The following is a 13,269-nucleotide window of genomic DNA, read 5'->3' as shown; positions in this document are numbered from 1 at the left end:
GTGGAAATATTTTCTTTATTGGATAAATTTGCTATATTAAGTTCTCTGAGTTTTAGATTTATTCTAATAAAGGACCAGTTCAGCATTAAGTGCGAATGAGTTAACTGGGTGTGTATTTCGTCCCAAGATTTCCATCTATTTCCCAGGAGGAAATCTTCAATTTTCTCAAAACCATTCTCTTTCCAAATAGTTAATACATTTTGGTCCAAGCAGCGAGCATCTCCCAAAATAAGATTTATTAAATTTGTCTTATTGCTAAAAATAGGCAAGTCATAAAATTTAAAAAACTGCGTTTTCACCTTGAAGATCCACTGAAGGGATTTATAGCGAACTTTTTTGGGATCTTTCGTGGCTCTAACCGGATTGTAGATTTTCAATTCAAACAACATCCTTTTCATAAAAAAATTATCTGTCTCATGGGAGTCTAGAAAAAAAAACCTGTGACTATAATGTGCAAAAGACGCGAAGTAGTATTCTCTGAAATTTGGGAGGGACAGTCCTCCTTGTGCAGATGATAAATATAAAGTGCTCAGTGCTAATCTGGGAGATTTTTTTGCCCATAGAAAAGAGGAGATCAAAGCTTCTATTTTTTTAAAATAAGAGGCCTGGATTGCGCAGGGAATTGCACTAAAGAGGAAATTGAAAAGGGGTAACACCGACATTCGAATTAGCGATGCCCGCCCCAGAAGAGACAGGGGAAGTAAATTCCAGCGGTCTAGAAGAGAGCCCACCTTATTTAATAAAGGTACAAAATTAAGTGAAAAAAGATCATCTGGGCTGGCGGATATGAGTATTCCAAGATATCTCTTTGGATCCGTGTTATATATCTTCCTGAACTCAGGAGCTAAGGTGTCTATAGTGCAGTTAAGTAGAATAATTTCCGTTTTGTTTACATTAATTTTATAGCCCCCTAGCTTTTGAAAATCAGAGAAGATTTTCAAAATCTTAAATTGGCTTGAGGGTTTAGAGTCAATAAAAAGGGCAATATCATCTGCATATAATTTTATATTTGTCATACCTAAAATTGGGGCAGTGTCGGCTTTAATATTCCTGATTGCGATCGCCAGAGGTTCAATAAATAATGCAAACAAAATTGGCGACAAGGGGCATCCTTGTCGCGTACCTCTAGTAACCGCACAGGAGCCAATATTGGTGTTATTGATGATGATTTGTGCCCTAGAATTTTTGTACAAATTTTGTAAAATACAAATAAAAACCTTCGGGAAATTAAAACTACTCAGAATTGCAAACAGACAATCCCAAGACACTAGATCGAAGGCTTTCTCCGCATCCAAAAACCAAATTTGAGCCTCCACCTTATTCGTATTAAAATAATCTAGTGCCTCTAATAAAAATGTAGTATTGGAATTGAGATGTCTGCCCGCAATAAAGCCGCACTGGTCATGAGCTATCAGAGATCCTACAATTTTATTTAATCGATTTGCTAAAAGTTTTGTAAAAATTTTGTAGTCTGTATTTAAAAGGCTAATCGGTCTATATGAGTTTATATTTTCCTTATCTTTTCCCTTTTTTAAAATACTGACCACCACCGCTGTATGGAAAGAATCCGGCGGGGGGCTCCCTTGAAGTAGATTATTAATTAATTTCAAAAATTCCTTTCGTAATATTCCCCCAAATTTTTTAAAAAATTCAATGGGGAGGCCATCCTCGCCGTTAGCCTTGCAATTGGGGAAGGACTCTATCACTTCATCTAATTCTAATAAAGTAAAATCCTGTGTAAGGTAATTCTTTCCCTCAGCATCTATTTTAGGTATTGCAAGTGTCTGTAAAAATTTTGTGATGGAGTCAGGTGTAGCCCCTTCAGTTGCTTGATAAATCCCCTCGTAATGTTTTAAAAACAACTCGCCAATGGAAGGGGTGGTCTTGACTTGTGTTTTAGTAATGGGGTCTATTAACTGGTCTATTCTATTACGCACCTGCTTTTCTTTAGATTGCCAGGCCAACAGCTTTCCTGTGTATTCACTCTCCTCATAGGTCTTTTGCATTTGTAAATTACTATTAATTTCACCTAAATCATAATAAAAATCCTTCATCCTACGCTTCGCCTCATGGAGTTTATGCCTGTGTTCTTGTTCTGAGGGAACATGGCCTAGCAGTTGACTATCCATATGGGAGCTGGGGGAAAACGGTGTGTGTGTGTGGTGGGTCCGAGTATGAAAATAATAGATTCTACTACAGATGTAACTATAGGTGGTTAATATGAATTGAGGCATTCCAGATTCACAAGACAACTTATTGCTTCCTACATGAAGAGTAGTTCCCATGAACAAATTAAAATGTAGATAGTTCCATACCAAATAAAAGTTGCATCCTGTCCTTGCACATCACTTTTCTGGAAAACAGAATCTGAAGATGTTGGTCACATAGTAGGATTATGTGGTTTACGGCTGACGTCATAAGGAGTCATACTGATTGTCTGTGGTTAGTCCACAAAATGATTTTCTTTCCTCAAGATTTTTTTTTCTGTCCCAATAACTACCACATGTCAGAATAATGCAAAAAATGTGACCATAAAATTGTATTGCGCTCAAAAACTATTGCAAAGAAATTGTATTTTACAGGTAAATTGCTTGTTATTTCTGCAGTGGCAACCTTAATTTGGGAGATTTACAGTTCGAGAGGTGACTGTCTTTTTTCCCCTTCCGAATGAGAACTTTAGAGCATCCCAAAATGATCACTTAAACCAGCCAGATCATTCACCAGATTGCTGTCATAATTGGTTTTTCATTAAACTGGAAATTAATATGGACTTCCCTAATCTTTGTTACTAACATGAAAATTTAGTCAGTCCCCAAGATTTATCTGACCTAAAGCTTTGGCTCATTTCCTTTCACAATATATAGCCAAGCCAAATAAGAAACCTATAACACATTGCATTGAACCTCTCAATAAGTCATCACATCGTAAGTAATGAATGCCTTTTTTTCTTGTGTTTTAGATCCAATGGGGAGCCTGTGGCCTCGTCTTGGCAGGAAACGCTGTTCTTTTCCTAACTATCCTAGGCTTTTTTCTCGTCTTTGATAAGGGGGATGAATTTAGCTGGGAACAATGGTAGAGCTTGCGCAGTATGGGAATAGGGCAACATTATTCAGCACCTTGCAGCTCGTTTTATACGAAGAGAGTATAAATACTGAGGTTTTGAGTGTAATTATGTTCTGCAACCAGTTTATACCTACATTTGGAGAGGATTCTCTACAGTTTCAAAATGCCTGAATGTATTTTAACATGATTGTGTTTTGTTAGCATGGGTGTGTTTCTACTGAAAATACATGTGACGTTTTCAGCTTTTATTGAACAAAGGATCTAAAAGACAATAATCCACGTTCTACCAGCATCTACTTTTTTCCTAGAAAACCATTAATTTTGAAGCTTTTTTTAAGTTAGCTTTATGTAGCTCATTTTGGTTATGTATGTTATGTATTTTGTACTGTTTTCTACCTAAGTTACACGATTAGGTGTAATCTACCCATTTCAGACTGCATGTAAGCCTACTCTTTGCTTTTTAAATCTATTTTAATTTTCTGGAACATCCTGTGGAGTTGGGACTTGAGTAAAGCCTCATGGAGGGTAATTTAGCAACACGGTATAATCGGGAGTTAAGTGAAATGAGCAAGTAAAGTGTGGCTTTAAAATGTCAATGATCTGAAGAAAAAGTTACCTTTCCAATTTATGCAGTCTAAGGACCAATAACGAGTTGAACATACAGCCTTACAAGTTTTATTTCATGGATGCATTGTGGTAGAAGTTGTAATTGATGACACATACATGTAGAAATCTCAATTGAGCTATTGTACTGATTCAATTTCTCAGCATAGTGCCAATTTCACTTGCTAACAAGAATGTGCGTATGCTATATAAAATAATACGTATAATGTGAATAATGCACCTTTCACACAGCTTTATCAAAGACACGTGTATTGTAATTGAATTTTTTTTTAATTAATCGGCTGCATAATATTCTTGCCTCTTGGGCGGCAGTTCAAGCAGAAAATGTATATTTTTGAATGTCATAGTATATATCAATGGAGTACAGTAAATGAAATAGGTTGAGAAAATTATTGTTATTTGAGGCTGGTTTACAGACGGCTGATTCTGTGCTTTCCTAAGCTTTCAGCTTCTTGAACACACATTTTGTTTACATCTATGAGTTGCCTTTATTGAAAACACTTTAAATAATGGCGACAGGGAATTGTTTAGAATTCCTGCCATTGCTGAGAAAAAAGTAATCATACCACAAGTCTCTGTGAAGTCTAATTCCAGTTCAATGTATACATTTCCATAAAAGAAATACATTTTGTTAAAACTTTACCTGAATTTGTTAAATACACTGTTTGCACTACTTCGTAATTGCTCATGGTGATTTAAATTTTTGTACTAAGTATGATGTACAGAACTGAAAATATTACGTTTTACTACCAGAGACTACCACGCTGAAGACCCAAAACGTCTGTTTGCAGAACGTGCATCGCATTTTAAAGGGCAGCAAACTGGTTAATGATTTAAAATCATAGAACCTAAGCACTTTCATCTAAGCCTGTAGCAATTTGCAGTAAACAGTAAGGGATAGTACATGGTGAGAATAGTTCTATGATTCTTTCATCTGTTGTAAATTGTTACATCAGAAAACAAATTAAGAACCAATAGCAAGGTATAATATCCTGACTATAAACTGTCCATGGATTCATTATCAGAGTGTACTTACCTAAGCTTGCACCACTAAAGAAAGTGTCGTAACCACAATTGACCATTAGGAAAGTTTTCAGAAATGGTGCAGAATGCAACTTGTACCACTTTTAAAAGTATTTAATTCACTATTTAACGCTAACTATCATCATATACTTATTCACTTTAACTACACCTCTTGAACTATTGTGACATTAATCTGATTATGTATACCAAATTGTAATTTTGTTATGAATTGTTGATTTTGATGGTTTTTAAGATGAAAATCTATTTTGTCTTTCAAAATGAGATTATATTAAAATATATATAAATAGCAGTGGTGCCATGAACTCCAGATCATTGTTGTTATTCTTTTGTCTACATTGGACTTAAAATTGGACTGTTTGTGGTTGTCAGATCCTACTCCTAATCCTACTTTTTGCCTATGCCCGCTCTTCTGAGTCTTGCTCCACATTTTAATGGGACCAGCAGTCCAATCACAAGAGGCCTGAATTACAAAGATTTTGATGAGTGGGAGTCGTGTAATTTTGTTGCACACCCGGCTTAATCCTAAACTGCAAGAGGAGTAATTTAGGAATGTTCCTGGACAGCTCACTGTTTACTCCTGCAATTTGGAAATATTCAGGAGTACTACAAAGGTATTCCACTGTAGTGTCTTTGTGAATTGTGCTCAAACTGTTTACAATGTTTGTCACGATACACCACATATTTTTCATGCAGTCTTTGAACCACTGACTTATGTTAACGTCATAAATTTCTTCTTTTCAGATACTAAGGGGTCTATTAGGATGGCAGTCGGAAAATCACTCCGACCGCTATGGTAGCGAAAACGCCACCCGCTAGGACCGCGGCATTACCGCCGGTCCAATTAGTATGCTCCGCAGTCGAAATCCGACCGCGGCGGTACGATCGTGGCATTTAACATTGCGGCGGTTGCTGCTGCCAGCAGCACCGCTGCAATGTCCAAAAAAGCATGTCCAGCTTATCCCTGCACTGCGTGGCAGGCACTGCACAGTGCCTGCCACTTGGTACAGGGACACCCAATGCACCCACACTCCCCCCCTCTCCCCCCCCCCCAAACACATTGGGGGCCTGCAATGGGCCCCGGAGACATTCTCCGCATGCCTTTCCATGACGGTTCCACCGCCACGGAAAGGCTGGCTACCGCTGGCATCATATACATGCCGGCGAGCATGACCCTGTACCGGCCTCATTTTAGCGGTCCAGCTCCGCCTGCCAGGCAAGCGTGCCCACTGCTACCAGCGGAAAAGTGGCGGGCGGTAAATCTCACCACCGCGGTCGTCACCACCATGCTAATGGGCCCGACGGTTTTCTGGGTTGTGATCGCATGTGGATGACTGCCGCCGGCCCGGCGGATGACCACCGCCGGCCGGCGGCGGTCATCCGACCGCCATCCTAATAGACCCCTAAGTGACATCTTTTCTACTGTTTTTTCTTTTTGTTCCAGCCAAGCACTGCCATATCTTGTATTTTGTTGTCTGCTTATAAGTTCCTCATATTGCCTTTCTTTTATTACACTTTTGGACTGGCCTATGACATAAGTTCCCAGGATCAAGAAGTCTAATCTTTGTTTTGTCTTCACCTCTTAATGCGCGTATCTCACCATTATCTGCTGCCATGAGGTTCGCCTATGCTGACTTTGCTTCGCTCATAGCCTCAACTGCTTTATTAAATGTGTTCAAATGACGATACATTTTTTAAAGTTGTACTCCAGTGCTAGAGACCCAATCTAGGAAGAATTGTTTACTTGATCCAGTGCCACAGTTGATAACATGCGCTACAGCTCATGTATAGTTTCGAGACCATTCTGCCAATATGGGTGAAAATGAACACTTAGCCATAAAGCGTGTTCATGGTCGATCTTTATTATTCTCTTAAAAGCCTCCTTTTCTAAAGACCTTTTAAGAGCATAGGCCCTTCACTAATGCCAAGACTTTCTAACAGAAAGTAATCTTCCTTTGGTAAAGCACATTTGTACACAATGGGTCTTGAATTAGGAAATGGGCGGAGTCTATTGGTAGACTGAATTTGTATCTACTGCTCTACGGTAGCCTCCATCCTTTATAGGATCATTCTGCGGAGCAATCTGCCGAGCTGTACCTTGCGGCGCAGTGAATTTGGATTGTCCTGTGCCAATGAATCCAGTCTCAGTCTGTGCCACTGAATGCCAGTTTAGCTTACAGATCTCCCACAGGGTGAAAACATCTAGGTATATAACCAGGCTTTTGTTAGTTTTTCCCTGGATTGTTTTCTTGAGGGGCATTGATGGATTGCTCTGACAGCATGTGTTGGTGTTCTTCATTCAGAGAGTTAAGAGTTCCAATTTCTCATGGAGAAAGGGCCTTATTGTGTTGTAATATGTAATTTGTGCCACTGTGATTTCTCCAACATGATTGGAGTTTCAGGCAATGGTTAGACAGGTTCTGTATGCCCTGATCCCACACACTGTGTGAGGTGGTGATGCCTTACCCAGGACCTTAACAGTTAAACCTCTCATTACCTTACACAGAACTGCAAATCGAATATTGCAAGAAAAGAGGCTTTTTGCAGGAGTTCCCCCCCCCCCCTTCTTTTTGCCACCATTTAGGTTAGTAGATTCTGGTTTACAACTCTGAAATTGCACTGGAGCGTGCTAACCAGACCCAGTACCAGTGCTCTCTCCCTAAACTTATCCATATAAATTGGTAACCCCAATTGGCAAGGGCTTTTACCCTCATATAAGTCCCTGGTAAGTGGTAGTAGTGGTACCCAGGGTGTGGGAGTTAAATGCCGGAAGCACTGTTTGTGTCACACCGAGCAACTCAAATAAACAGATGGCAGCAGGTCTGCTATTGCAGACTGCTGGGGAAGTGCAAACTGCTCCAACTCGACTTTGCCCTCACTGTGTTTGGAAAGGTCAAAGCACTAGTTTTACTATATACCAATCACCCCTAAGGAAGGCCTCCTGAGCCCAGGAGGCAGAGTGCATTATATTAAAGGTGTGGATATATAAGTGCAAGCTGGTATGTCCTATAATAGCACCTTTCAGTCAATCAATCAGTATTTCTATAGCAAAGCTTCCCACCCGTGAGGGTATCCAGGCACTGGGCTGTGGGTTCCCGTCAACGAGCCAGGTCTTGAGTCTCTTCCTGAAGTTTGTCAGTGAGGGTGATGTTCGGAGGTGGAGGCGGCAGGCATTCCAGGACTTGGCAGCAAGGTGGGAGAAGGAGCATCCTCCGAGGCTGCATTGGCAGATGCGTGGTGTCTGTGCGAGGGTGAGGTGGGCGAATTGGAGGTTTCTGGATGGTTGGTGGAAGTTCAGGTGGTGGTTCATGTATGCAGGTCCTTGGTTGTGGAGGGCTTTGTAGACGTGGGTCAGTAGTTTATACTGGCATCTTTTCTGGATGGGGAGCCAGTGGAGGTTTCGCAGGTGCTGGGTGATGTGGGTCCTTATAGGTAGGTTGAGAATCAGCCTGGTTGCTATGCTGTGTATCGTCTGGAGTCTTCTCATGAGTTCGCTGGTGGTGCCTGCAGTTAGTGTGTTGACGTAGTCCAGACAGCTGGTAATGAGGGCACTTTACATTAAGGGCTACTGTAAGTGATCAGAGGGCCGTAGGATAACATGGGCTGGCAACCGTGAACCCCAAGGTTGCCAGCTCCATTATGGTATGACTGAATTATGACATGTTTGGAATCAAACTATTTGCCTCCTCATCCCTGACATGATTCCCATGTCAGAGTCAATGTGGCATACATTCAGGTGGCTACCTTAGAGGTTATCCACCTGGTTGCCCCAGCTTTTCCTGTGCTTTGGCTGACAGCCCACACCTACTGCCGCCAAGACAGGAATCTGACCCCCTGCCAGGAGGTGTGAACTCTCCCAGGAGTAAGAAATAATTGCCTGGCAGGATGGCATGGCTAGTGAAGCGGAACTTCAAGGCGGTGATCTTCAAAGCTTACACCACCTATGATATGCATCCAGGCTGCCTCCCAAAGAAGGAAACTGCCATCCCCCAGGCACATATGCACCCAAGCAGGCGGGTAAATATGATAGCAGGAGATGTACACCCCTAAGGTGGACTACCTGGTCTGTACCAGGAAGGTTTCTGCCATTTAAAAAAAAAATGGGAGAATAAAGGATTCTGAGTAAAAAAGGTGCACCTCGTGGCAGATAAGCTGGTGGGGCTAGTAGCCCATTGGCTACTTGCACCCACACTCCTAACACCCCTAAATCTATGATTTAAAGGGCACCGCTGGACCAAGACTCTCCACCCTTTCCCAGATCCCCTTATTAGAACTCACTATAGCGGACCCTCTACTGGTAAGGTGGTAGTAAACCTTGAGAAAAAGCTTTATCACCAAAGAAGTTTGAACTTGACGAAAAGAGACTAGCCCTTGAGGAAAGAAGGGTCAAGATGAACTTGCTAATTGTAATAGGGAAAAATAGGAAACTTTTGACCCTAACATCCCTAAAGGGATTGTCCCAAAGTTTAGTGATGGTGATGATATTGGCAAATGGTTTGTAGTCTTTGAGAATGCCTGCAAAATGAGGAGGATTGGTCACCAGCACTGGGGCTCGCTACTGTTGGGGTGAAGGGCAGAGACCGACTTCTGACCCTTAGTGAGGATGTGGCCGAGTCCTATCAACATATGAAGGAGACCTTGATGAAAGTATTTTGATTCCCCTCAGAGGAATACAGATTTGTAGTTTATTGACACCCATAAAGGTTAAAACCACACAATTGTCTTTCTCCTCCTGTTGAGTTTTGTGGATTTCATATGCAAGGTGTTGAAAATAAAATGTTCTCAAATGTTGTTTCATTGTCGTGGTACCCAGCTTGAACCTGCAATGACATTTACTATGTTTGAGAACATCACCAAATTCATTTAATTCCCTCAACAGTTTTGTGTATTGCACCATCTAATTTGTAAAAAATCAAAGAAAATCCTTCTCTCAGCTTACAGATTTTACAGAGCAAGATTGTACCCTTGGTAATTCTTCAGTGGTACCCAGTTCTACTCCTCTTACTTGCACACCTTTACCAGATGCAGCCACAGTGAAATGTCATAATCAAAAGCAAGTATGAGTCAGCTTCCTAAATCTCATTAGGAGCTGTGACTTGGTTCATCTGACCCTCAATGGCTTCACAGAGTAAAGTCTTAAAGCTTTTAAATGCTTTACTACCAATAAAGCTATTGAAAGCACCCAGAGATTTTAGTGGGTTGTTGCTATGACAATAAAGGAGGCAACCAGTCCAAAATCGTATTTTAAATCTGTTACCAATGCACTTCTGAATACTACATGTAAAGTGTTTTTGCCGTTTTTGTAATTTTTTTAATTAACCTGGTTTTAAACTTTTCAAAATGGTTCAAAGTTTGTTCCTACTTTTTAGCTTCACTCAATTGCCAGCATTGTTTCCAAACTACTGGTGCCTTGGGTAGTCGGCAGTCTCCCTGTAAAAGTCCAATTGTTTGTCACATCTCAGGCCAACATTTTGAATCCCTTTTTTGCAGATTTTCATCGTGTCATTGTGTAAGAATATAACAATGGGCCAGATGCATGAAAAAACCTTTTGCGATTTCCTAACTGCGAATCTTTGCGATTCGCAATCAGAAAATCGCAAAACGGCATGCATGAAAGTGTGGTGAACACTTTTTGTGATTCCTAGGGGGTTGCAATTGACCTACCTCATGAATATTAATGAGGTAGGTCGCGATTTGCGACCCCCTAAGAATCGCAAAAATCACAGCAGACCACCATGTCTGTGATTGCTTTTAAATAAAGCCTTTTTTAAAAATGCAACCTTAAAGGAAAACGGGATGCTTTTCTAGCACAAAAATGAAAAGTTTTCTTTTCATTATTTAAGAGTAGGCAGTCGTCCGTGGGACCAATACCTGCTCTTAAACGCAGTAATAAACATTCACAAACGGGAAGAGGTCCCTTTGGGTATCCCTTCCCCTTTGCGAATGGGTTACCACCAAAGTAGGTGGTAAAATGTGAATGTTTTGCAACCGCATTTGGGTCACAAAACATTCCTACATACCAATGCAATTCGGAATTAGGAAGGGACGCCCTAAACACGCCCCTTCCTAATAGCCGATTCGCAAAATGGGGTTTACTGCATTTGAAAAACATTTTTTGCGTTCGCAAACGGGCCCATTCTGTGAATCGGCCCATATGCGAAGACAAAAATGCTTGATGCATGTGCTCCAATGTCTTTTTTGCTGCATCTTATTCTTAATTACTTACCTTAAAAACATATTTTGTCTTATAAAATATTATATTGCTCACAAAAATAAGGAGTGCTAAATGGTCACATTTTAAATAGTTTCTTCCAAGGTATATTCTGCCTTTCACTAGTGCAAAGGAAGTTTTGATAGCTCCAAATCAGGTGCCAAAAGTGAAGCCTCAGTTTAAAAATTACATCGTTTGACTTGTGTAAGGACAACTTTGCTTACCTTTTTTGCTAAATTCCTGGAAGTGTCAATAACATTCTATTTTCCTCTATTTTATGTATTAGATTGCTAGACAGCTGTTAAGTAAAAATACTTGCCACTGTGAGTTATGTATCGCAAGTTAGCATCAAGAAGTGTATCATAAAATAACTCCCTCTCCTTCGCAAGTGCAACTAGTTCTGCAATGCACCGTTAAAAATTGTTATTGCGGAGGCTTTAATGCTGATTGTCTAGTCCTTCCATAATTTCTAGGCTTCCCGGCCAAGTGGATGATGGAAACATCAGTGGCAAGGAAGGTGGATGGAGCACGCCAGTGGGCAGAAATGTAAGATCTCCAATAACTGACATTTATGGTCCTAGTAGGAAAGAAAATATGTGTGTGTTTTTCAACTAGCAATGGTATTTCTATGAAGGGGACCTCCTTTATCCTTGTAGTGGTGTGTTATGTGCCCCATGCAAATGTTCAACAGACAGGTGGAGTAGAAGACTTGTAGCGTTTGCCGTAACGAGTTAAAGCATGGTGATTTAAAGAAAAAAGGACATTTAAACAATAAAAACAAACAGACAATCGGCAAATCAATGCATATTCAGTATCATGTTACATGCTGCCAAACCAGCACCAAGCTGCAGTGTTAATGTAAAGGATCATACATTTTCAGGACCTCGTTGGCCACATCCTCAAGCCCCCCCCATATATCAGGCTGTTACTGGTTGATTTCTTTGCCTTGATGGTGGTATTGGCTCACATATCATGCATCGATATTCATTGCATCTCCTCCAAACTCTTGTCCATTTGTCTGGGCAGCTTCTGCTCTCAAATATGTTTTTTCCGCCACCATGCACCAATCCATGTCACTTTCCCATTCATTCAGCCTAGGAGCCATTGGAGCAGTCGATAATCTAGCAATGTTCTGTTTTGCCTCTATAAATCCCAGTGCCACCCAGATACGCTCTTTGCTTATAAGGTCAGTTTCACTCCAAATATTCAGGAGATACCATTGTGTTGCTATAGAGTTAACCTCTCGCATGCAGGAAATAACTCCCTCCCAATATGTCTATATATCTGGACAATACCATATTCTGTGAAGGAAGGTGCCTTCCTGTTCATTCCCCCGGATACAGGTTGTGGAGTCCAGTCTGCCCATTTTTATCAGAGTTGTGCGGGCAATATATGATCTGTGGAATATTTTTTATTGTACCAGCCGAAACCATGATCGTATGGCTACCTCCTTGGGTGAAGCTAATGCCGCCATCCAGTCCTCGTCCTCCGTCTGTCCTAGGCCTTGCTCTTAGCGGGCATGGAGGGATCTAGTGAATTGTTCATGAGCTTGCGATAGATCAAAGATATTGCCTTCTTTTCAAGACTGTCATCCAATAATCTGTCTTCCAATGGCGAGGAGTCGGGAAGTTCCTCTCCCTTTGGCAATACTGCCCTCCGTGCACGTCTAACTTGCAGGTACCTAAAGGTTTCTGATGGTGCTAGCTGATATTCTTGGAGTGTCGCAAATGATTTGACATCTCCCTTAGTCCACAGGTCTCCCAGCCACGAGAGCCCGATCAAGGCCCACTTCTGAAAAAAACGCCTTGCTTTGCCAAGAGTCCCAAGCAAGCAGAATCCCACAATGGTGTCATCTGTGTGAGTCTACTGTTCCACCCAAGAGCTGTGAGTGCCTCTTTCCATACCTGCAGTGTGGTGGAGGTTGGCTCAAGAAAGGACTCTATTCTGTCGCCCCCATAAATAGCTCTCAAGTATCCTCCTGGTTGCATGTTATAGCGGTCCATTTAATAGGCCGGGTCATCCTGAGGGTAATGCACCCAGTGGTTATCCACTGTTAGCTGAGCCCCCCAATAGTACTTTCGCAAAGCCGGTATAGCCACTCCCCGATCATAGCCATCCGACATCAGTTATCACATATTTACTGCAATCGACATTCAACCCAACAAAACTGATCTTGACGCCGCTTACCTGCAGAATCTCTCTCCCAGGATGCATAGAGCCTCGACTCGTCTGCCCCGAAGCTCTCGGTAGGATTATGCCCCCCGGGATCGACGACACTCATCCCCTCGCTGGTCACGACAGAAGGGATCTCCCGCAGTGGACGTGCCCTG

The 13,269-nt window shown here is 41.4% G+C and overlaps 1 protein-coding gene across 1 annotated transcript in view; it reads left to right on the top strand.

The window, feature by feature from the left end:
* The window catches only part of LEPROT (leptin receptor overlapping transcript), a 34,291-nt gene extending 29,271 nt beyond the window's left edge, over positions 1-5,020 (top strand). Inside the window, exon 4 of the mRNA XM_085602359.1 lies at positions 2,960-5,020. Coding sequence (XP_085458485.1) covers positions 2,960-3,076 — 117 coding nt within the window. The 3' untranslated portion in view covers positions 3,077-5,020. The remainder of the gene's footprint in view (positions 1-2,959) is intronic.
* Positions 5,021-13,269: the final 8,249 nt, after the last annotated feature.

The sequence above is a fragment of the Triturus cristatus genome, chromosome 4_2, assembly GCF_964204655.1.
Source record: "Triturus cristatus chromosome 4_2, aTriCri1.1, whole genome shotgun sequence".
In the NCBI taxonomy this organism is placed as follows: domain Eukaryota; kingdom Metazoa; phylum Chordata; class Amphibia; order Caudata; family Salamandridae; genus Triturus; species Triturus cristatus.
This window is presented reverse-complemented; position numbering and strand designations above follow the sequence as displayed.